Here is a 9,508-nt window from a genome sequence, read left to right on the forward strand (position 1 = left end):
TCTGGCCTTCTTGATAGGAAGCCTCGTTAGGGTTGCTCAGTAACAGCTGGCCTACTCCCACCCCCTCTGCTCCTTACCCCGAGCCCCCCTCCCAATGTTGGAATGCTGCCCTCTTTTCACACACCCCTCCCCTACAACACTGGAGTTTGTCACTAAATTGCTTGTCCTGGGGAGAGGTGGGGGGGTCTCGTAGCAGTAGGAACCTTGTACAACTGGCATCCCTTAGTGAAGCAGAACCTTATGATGGTGGTACAGAAAGCGACTGATATCTTATGCCCTCCAATCTCCGTCTCTTGTCTCTCTCTCTCATCATACTTTGGAGATAAATGTCATATCTTGCCCGACGCTCCACTGACTTTCCATACAGTTGCATCACCATAAAAGAATGATGCCTAGTTGTACTACAATATGGGGTAGGTGGAAGGTGAAGTTTTGACATAGGGCCTTGCGCATTGCACTGTGACTGTCATACTACCCAGTCTCAACAAAGAGAGCACATCATCTTGGATACAGTAACATTCAGAGAGATGGCACACCATTTGTGAGCTCGGTGTCACCTTTAATTGCAAACTCTAAATGTGATGAAATACCACTCGGATTACAAACATGAAATGTGAAGAACTGAACTATAAAGCACTGGGGCTGATCCTAATCTGAAGTCAATTTTAAATTAACAAAAGTCTTGATATCTTCAGTTCCAGATATTGAGTTGAGTTTTCTTAACACTGTACATAATAAACTGTGCAAATCAGAGTGGTCAGCTTTTGTATCTGCTTTTCACATAAGCTTTTGTAACTCAATGATAAAAGTCACCTTGACTAAAATCTAGATATTTTACAGTGCCTTTGCCTTGCTTTCCATGTGCACTATCCTTGGGAAATCTAGGTTTCTGACTCAAGATTACCTTAAAAGAAACCCCTGGTGGCAATTTCAAGCCCAAAGAGGACTCTTCTGTTATTCAAAGCTAACAAAGCCTGTTAAGACCTGTTCCAGAGACCAGATCAATTCCTCAGGACAAGATGGAAAATGTATCAGGACTGCAATTGGATCAAATATGACATAGCATTCACTGTGGGGTTACTCTGCCAGTGACTTTTCAGAACCTCAATAAGTACATTCATTTCTGAGCTCCTTTTCTACGGCAAAGCTATGCAGTTGACCATTGTTAATTCTTCTGAAGAGCCGAGAGGAAAAGGGAATACAATATGGAAGTGGGGTGCTGTGAGGGCAAGTCCCTTCAGTTCTGAGGGGCCTGAAAGTCAAAAGAGTTTGTCAATTCCATTACATAATGGCAGCATATTAAAGAGGCTTAGGTTGTAATTTTGCCATTTCAGCTGCCTCTCTTGACTTCCACTAGCTTTGGCAGGCTCAATGTTGAGGAGAAACAGGCTCTAACAACATGGTGAAAAGCCAGTGCAGCTAATGGAGCAACCAAAGCCAAAAGAGGAGCTCCTGCAGACAAAAAACCCTCTATACTACACCGCACTCTTGAAAGACTCATTTCAGCGCCAGATTTTCAGACAGAAACAAATGTTACTGCAGACGACCATGGATGAGTAGTGGTGTTGCCATGGTAGCAATGAACAACATCTAAACAAAACAAAACAAAACATGGAGGTCGGGAGGACACAGGATGCTGATGTTAAAGGACAGCTTACAATGAGATGCCAAATAAGAGTTGAGACGTCAGACGTAATCAGGTCTTACAGCTTCTAATAAAATGTATACAGGTGCCCATATCACTAGTAGAGACAAGAGAAAAATGAATTTGGTTACTTGCATATCAACCCAAAACGGTTCTTGCTAAACAATGCATAAACTTTATCTAACATGAATACAGCAGAAAAAAAAGAAAAAATGTGCATCACACAAACAATCTTTAACCAGAAACCATGGCAACATCAAAGAAAACAATACCGGGCCAGCTCCCACAACTTCACAGCAACTCATTTACTATTTTAAAGACCCTTTATTTTAACATCAAGGAAGCGCCTGCACAGGTAACCTATTTTAAGTGAGAATCTGAGTAAACCATGGACGTCAAAAGTTAAACTAACTTTATACATGTGCAGTAGCAAAAAAATCCCACTTTCCACTCGTCAAGTATTCTAGTTAAGTTGAGAGAAACTGTTTTCATGCCCCTCAAAAACTCTTTCCGGCACACACTTATAGAAATCAAAGCTCTTTAAATGGGGTTTCAAAAGCAACTTGCTTAACCACATATCTAACAATCTCTCTCATTTGTCAGTTGCAGCTGCCTACAAATCTATAATTTTGTCCCAGACTATAAGAGGCTCATCCTATAAAAAGGTATAATCAAAGTGATGCAATTAAAGCCTGCCTTTTGCTAAATTTTGTTGTGTGCAATGCTAGATGACACTTCAAGCTTAGCTGGCTTCACCAGAAAAATCTGTAACGAAAGCCAAATGAAAATGTCAAAACAACCTAATCTCTTCGCCTACCCTCTGCTAGACCAGGTAAACAAACTAATTTTGAGAAACAGCAAAGATGGGAAAACTCTGAACCTTGTTGATAAAACAAACAGCTGTTCATCTGAAGGCAGAACACACACAAATGTACACACATCCCTTCGTATCTGAAGCTGCCAAAAGCCACAGGCCAGGCACAAGATGACGGCAGGCGGTTAGCTTGAGCAGCCTCAACAATCCTCTCTCTGTGACTGACAGACCCACACCCCTTCAGCCTATGAAGTGCTCCTTTGACTGATTGTGCGCGTGTGTGTGTGTGCACATGTGCGTGTTTGTGTGTGTGTGTATATGTGTGTGTCGGTGTGCACGTGTGTGTGTAAAGACATGGTCATGCACACATGTTAAGTCAGCACCACTGTGCATGGCAAGTGTATAAAGGCAAGTGAAGAGGAAGAGGAAGATTTGGGGGAAACAATACAAGTTAATTTGGTCTGAGATCTAGGTCACTGTTGGGCTGCCCTTTTATTGTTCGGACACAGAGGGCTAGCAAACCCATCAAAAGAATTCTGACAAACTAGGTCAGGGTTAACTAGGTTCTAATTACACTGGCCAAACTGATGCATGGCCAAGCCCCAAATCAGTGGGAAAAGGCAAGTATTATTGATTCTAGTCTATGTGCAGAAACTATTATAATCTCACTTCCTCAAAATTCCCACTTAACTCCTTAGCATTCAAGCTGATTCTCCAAACCCTGGATGACATCCAAAAAGCCAGCAGCAGAAAATGGATGTGTGGCGGGTGGAGAACTCCAGCAGGTATGGCAGAATCTGATTTCAGTTATTAATCATGGTTTCCAGAAGAAAATTAGTCTTTTTATTTATGGCGAAAAGCACACAGCCAGTGATGAGATTTAAAGTCTTAAAATGTATTAAAAGGGCTCTAGAGTAACAGTTAATGAGAATGGAAATGTAGAATATGAGGTAATTGCTAAATAAGTAATTAAATATTACATGGGGTGATAATGTCGCCTAGTTAATCCTTATTTTTCCAAAAGTATATTTTTCTCTAAAAGGGTAACCAATGAAGGAATGAAAATATTTTATTCTTTGTACGCAAGGTAACACCAACATTTTAAACAAAGCTGTAGAGTGTGTGGAATCGAGACATCACAAATGAGGATCCCATAGTACATGTCATCATAGGCATCATTGGAAACATGAATGTTAAAATTCCAACGAGGTGCAAGGTTTGTAAGAAACCCACCTCAATAACCTTTCTTTTCTTGCGGAGTATGACCATAAATGGGTTCCCTGTAGTAAGTCGGGCCTAGCTCTCTCGTTAGGCCAAACTTCACTGACGAGCACAGCTTGCATGTGTCATAATCCTCTGCAGCTGCCACCATTGGCAGGAGACTCCACGGCAGGAGCTCGGGCAGAACCAAAAAAAGTTTGAGGAAAATTTGAGGCAAAAGTTCTTGCAGTCCTGCTAAGCTTGCAGAAATAGGGTTTTGGAATGTCCACAAAGCCAACTCCTTCAAAGAAATTTGTCTTCAATGCCAGGCAAGGGATAAGGAAAGAAAAATATTGTCTCTTCAAAAAACATTTATCTGCAGTTCGTATTTTAGATTGATGTACACATCCACCATTTTTTACAGTTGGGCTGTAAGGAAAATAATGCATTGCTTCTGCACATAGGTGGATGGGAAAGCTTGGATTTTGTCTTTGTAAACAATGAAGGACATGATAACATTATCCTCTTCAAGAAAGCATCCATCACAGATGCGTCCGCAGTCTTGCATGATGCCTGCTGCAGAACATGATATGCTCCTTAAGGGCTAGTTGCTTGTTGTTCCAATAGTTTCTCCATGTGATATAGCATGGCAGTTAAACATGCTGCTCTCAGAACGGCGGGAGGGAACTGAGGGGTTACGATATTTATTTGGTAATGGTTCGTCAATCGAGCATTCTTGTTTGTTCCATTATAAAACCCTATGTCTGCAATATCCAGCCCCTGCCACCATCCCACATACCTCCAGTCTAATAACCCATGAAAGATCCACAATTACAAACGTCTAGAGGAATGTATGAAGTAGCCTTTTGCACTTAGCCACAGTAAGTGTTATGCATTTAGAGACCTCAGATAAATAGGAATGTAACAATACTTTCAGAGGCAGTTTGCTCGCTATATATATGTGATCATTCAAATCGGTGAGATGAAAATGATTTTGAAACAGCAGAGGATGCTATCTTAAAGTGATACATAATATGTAAAAACTAAAATGCTTAACAAATAAAAAACACTCATTGGGAGAAAAAACATACCGTAAACCCAGTATTGTGAATTGTATGAAATCGTACATTTAGTTACATCCCTACAAAGAAATAACAAAACTGAAGCATTAAAGAACCTGAAAGCGCAAGTCTTTGAAGGACTTTGAAAGCTAACCAGAATCTGAGAAGGAGGCAAACAAGTTGGCGCTGGTGGACAGTGGTGCGGAGGACGGAGAGCAATGTGCTGGTCATGTTTATCAGTACACTGCGCCATACCACTGGAGGATGAGACATCACAGCTCAGAAAGAGTGGCTCTTTTATCTCAGCAGGGGTGAATGGAAGCCATGTCGATGATCTGGTCCAGGCTTTGGAGGATGCTGGCTTCCCTCCCCCCTCTTTCTCCATCCCTCTATTTCCTGTTGAGCGGTTAGCCAGCCTTTACAGACTGTCACTATTCAAAAAGCTGACGGGTTCGTTCAGTCGGGCAACACAGGGGACATTCAAAAAAACTTCTGCAGGTTTTAAACTGTGTTGTCATTTTATAGTTGAGAATCAATGAAGCCAGCATACGTTTCGTCCAAGCCAGAAAGCTAACAGAAAGAATTAAAGATTGATTAGGGAAGCTGAAGCCATAAAATTGTGGTTTCAAGACCTTATTTCCACAGTAGAGCTTTCTACAGTACACTGTTGAAAAGCTTTGAATGCTGGGATAAGTATTTCAAAGTGAAACATTAATGAACCATTTGTACAAATGTGCTCAATGTGTATTTTCACCAGGTGCATCTAAAGATCTATATATGTTATTACACAGCGCCAAAAAATGGGTTAGAAAGGGGGTCAGATGGACGAGCGGTTAGGGAATCGGGCTATTAATCAGAAGGTTGCCTGTTGGATTCCCAGCCATGCCAAATGACATTGTGTCCTTGGGCAAAGCAGTCCACCCTAGTTGCCTTGGAGGGAATGTCCCTGTACTTACTGTAAGTCGCTCTGGATAAGAGCAAAAAAATCCTCCCAATGAAGTCCCAATTTGGTTTGCAGACATAATTTGCAAATAAGGCAATTAGCAAAACAGGCTGATTGTTAATATTTTGGTAATAAAGAAAATAATTTTAAAAACATGACACTTGAAAGGAGGTGCAAATAGTTTGTGGAGAAACATTACTGTAAAACATCACCAATATAATTAAGATGATTTTGGTGATAACCTGCCGTTCATCAGATAGTGATCTTCTCAAGCCAATTAATAAATACAAAACTGCTGCAGTAGATATTGTAAATTATAACTAACGACTGTTGCCATTTAACATGCTGAAGACAAGACTGTGTGATACTGAGCAACCCATTTTGAATGCTAACATAGCAATTAGAAACAAAGGGAAAGCAGTCGGATGTCTTCACCATCGGTCTCATCTGCTGAACTTTCCATTCCTATATTTTTGCTGAGGACTAGGCTAGACGCTGTGCAGCAATACCTCGACCTTCCCCACCCCTGACCATAGGAGATCACCAGTTTCTCCTAATGAGGGTGGTTTCATTAGCAAAGAAGATGAATCAAACACTTGGCAACGCGCACAATTATCCCACTCACTGGAAAGAGGTCATTAGGACTTTATGAGCAATTGGAGCCCATAAATAAGAGATCAGTAAACAGCTTGATATATCGGCAAGACCGCAGGTGATGGGAGTTCCCCGTGAGATCCCTGCTAGCTTTATCCAAAAAAATATGGGGTCTTGGAGGAAACTACCCCACCATTTTAAGGGTTGATTCATTGGTGTTTCAGAACACATTCAAAGTCTTCATTCTAAAATGTCACTGAAGGTTGTAATCAATATTAGCCTAGAATTATGCCAAAAATCACCATTGTCAGGCATAGATACCTTATTCCTCTCCCTGAAAGAATCTCACAATACCAGTACATTGGGGGCCTTAGTGATTTTGCTTACCTGAAAGACATTAGGTGGGAAAAAAATAAAATGGTTGTTGTTTATAAGTTGGGCTTTGCTGCAGCCAAGGTGGTCTTAGAGGGGGTGAATCCCTCAAGTGTGGTTTGTGGAAGCTGAGAGTGACTTGCCAAATGTTTACACATGTCAGTAAGTTATTTGCATTGTCCACGGGGAAACTAAAAGCATACAATTCCCTGCTATGGGGATTACAAAGATAAAAGGGAATCCAAATCAATGCTAATAAACCTCTGACAAAAAATACAGTTACCAAGTTAAACTTAAGACAGGGAAGATTCCCCGTCATTACAGGAAAGGGTATTAGATGATGAACTGTCTAATGTAAGAGTTTTCCTACGTTTGTTCCTGGGAAAAAAGTGCTTATGGTACAAAAAAACAAATAAAAGAAAAATAACTGAAATTCAAGCTAATAGTTTGACTCTCCAACTTTGATGAAGACAGGTTCTATTTATTTCTTATTGCAAAGTCTCAAGACCTCAGAGCAATGTGTTTCAAATAAACATATATTTTCAGTGAGTGGGGACCCCACAATTAGTAATTTGAGACTCTCTCCTGCATGTAGGTCCCAGTCCAATTCTCTGGAATCAATCAGAGCTCCCAAAGGAACTCCCCGCTCCCCTTAATCTCCTGGTTTTATTACTTTCCAGACAGAGTCGGGCCGTTCCACCCTACCCCCATCTCTCTCTTTTGTACTGAACTCCAGCAAAGCCTAGGAGGGGCTTTTTTCACTCGCCTTCCCTTCCACCACTGCAGAGTGCTTTTCATGCAGGAGAGGCTCTTTCATCACCTTCCTCACGCAAGAGAGCCCAAAAGCTAGATGAGGCCCCCTCCATCTTTTCAACATCTTAAAAACAAGCTTGAAAAGCATTACGGGCATTTCTGCTTTTCACAACATTGTTTATTGCTGTAAATTGTATGCAGTTGCACAACCACAGCCTATTCCTTCCCAAGCAATAGGCTACACACTGTTGGCAGGGGACATGTAAAGAGTAGATCTTTGTGAAAGGCAATGAATGGGGTGAATTTGTGGTGATCAGCAGTTGATAAAGGCATGTGCTTTATCCTCATTAAAGCTTGCCAATGGACTCAGTGTCCTGACCTCAGCACCTAAAATGATTCAAGTTTAGGTTGTAATAGGAAGGAAAGTGCCTTCACCTCAGTTGACTATTGTATTAACAAAGACCAGACTACTACCAAATCTAGGTGGCATCCAACTTGGTTTCATAAGACTCACACTAAAGTTTTCAACACAATTAGCTAGATGCAGCAGCAAATTCATTGTGTAGGCCTACTGATTATCCATCAGCTAAGCATGTATTGACACCCAGGTAATGAGATGTCTTGTGGACTGATGATGCTAATGCATTGCTTGACAGAAAGCTCAAGTGAGTGTCATTAGGTTTGTGGTTTTCTAGATCAAAGTTCTTACCATCGGTTGCCATTTCAAGACAGTAACGGTTACCTAAGAAAAAACCTGTACTAAATCAATATATGATATTCCACTTTGCATACAGATACAATATTGTTTTGTACTCAGCGCAGAAGTAGGTATTTGAACTGGGGTCTGGGAATTATTTCCAAATCCATGTGTAAAAGCTGAAAAACAACATTTTAGACCCTTTCTGCCACCACGAGACCAATATGGAGAATAATACTGCAAATACAAATCACAGCACAAAACTGATTCTAAAAAGATGGACAGTCGGTCTTCTAGCTTTACCTACAAAATGCCTAAATGTCAAACCAATTACGATTAGATTAGTTTGTGATGTGCAGAGTAGCCAAGCCAATGTTATACTTGAATAGTGCTAAAGTCTCAGTCCTTTGTCGAAAAGGTTACCGGATAAGCTTCCTATTGCCTGAGACCTATGCGCTACAAGTCGATGCTTCATGTCTGTTTCTAGAAGACTACATTCCAGGGCTTTGCAATGTCTCGTTCCTTTGTCGAACGTGATACATCGTAACTACCATTGTAAAAACGTGTTAACTGTTATACCATAGTGTAGCCTACAGGTAGCGAATCTATAGCTTACCTTTGTCGGCATGTCTTGTGTATGTGGTCGCAGGGTAGAAGAAGGTGAGACAGAGGAGAGAGAGGAGCGACCGTGCTCCCCGCTCGGCCATCACTTTTCAAAAACAAATGTTTGCAGGCTTCAAGAAACCCGAAGAAATCCGTGTTTTATATCCTCGACCACCTCCTTCGATAGACTCACACTCCCAAAGACAAATGAAGAAGTTTAATGCTTCCCTAAGAAATGGGTAAAAAACATCCGCAACCAGCTACTTTTGAAACTGGCCGGATGAAACATGTAGCTGGCTCGTGAGCTCGAATTATGGAGAGACCGCAGGTTAAAATGTTTTCTCAACTTGGTGGAGAAGATTGAAGGAAAACTAAAGTCACACCATTGCCCCAGACACAGACCGCGAAAATGTTAGGAAACGACGATTAGCCTACGCACTGCTTCAAGATATTCCAATTAAAATCAAATGCGTTCGACTTTATTACAAGGACAGTTGAAAAGATATATCAAGGTCCGATTGAAAGAGGAATCAACACCACTGCCAGCTCCTGCTTGCGAACGGAACGTAATAGCAGCGTGGAAGGGCTGGAATTCTGGGTCCCCGGAAAACAGGGTGTGGAGTTCCACGGAACTCTGGATTGTGTCTGCTTGTTTAGGTAAAACCTAAAATATGGTGTCGGACTTTCAGAAGATTTCAAAGGTACATCCAAAAGCACTTGTAACTCACTGGGAATAATCTGCAAACCAATTCATTTTTAATTCTTTCAGAATAACGAACTACATAGAATTGTACTTACCGTAGTCTATAGAAATATTAAACAGCCT

At 41.1% G+C, this 9,508-nt stretch overlaps 1 protein-coding gene across 10 annotated transcripts in view; it reads right to left on the reverse strand.

Moving 5' to 3' along the window:
* Positions 1-9,275, reverse strand: part of neo1a (neogenin 1a) — a 115,851-nt gene extending 106,576 nt beyond the window's left edge. For all 10 annotated transcript variants that reach the window (XM_047041244.1, XM_047041237.1, XM_047041242.1 and 7 more), the window contains exon 1: positions 8,696-9,275. In XM_047041244.1, coding sequence (XP_046897200.1) covers positions 8,696-8,786 — 91 coding nt within the window. In that variant the 5' untranslated portion in view covers positions 8,787-9,275. The remainder of the gene's footprint in view (positions 1-8,695) is intronic.
* Between the last annotated feature and the right edge of the window lie 233 nt (positions 9,276-9,508).

Source organism: Hypomesus transpacificus, chromosome 19, assembly GCF_021917145.1.
Source record: "Hypomesus transpacificus isolate Combined female chromosome 19, fHypTra1, whole genome shotgun sequence".
NCBI classification, from domain to species: Eukaryota; Metazoa; Chordata; class Actinopteri; order Osmeriformes; family Osmeridae; genus Hypomesus; species Hypomesus transpacificus.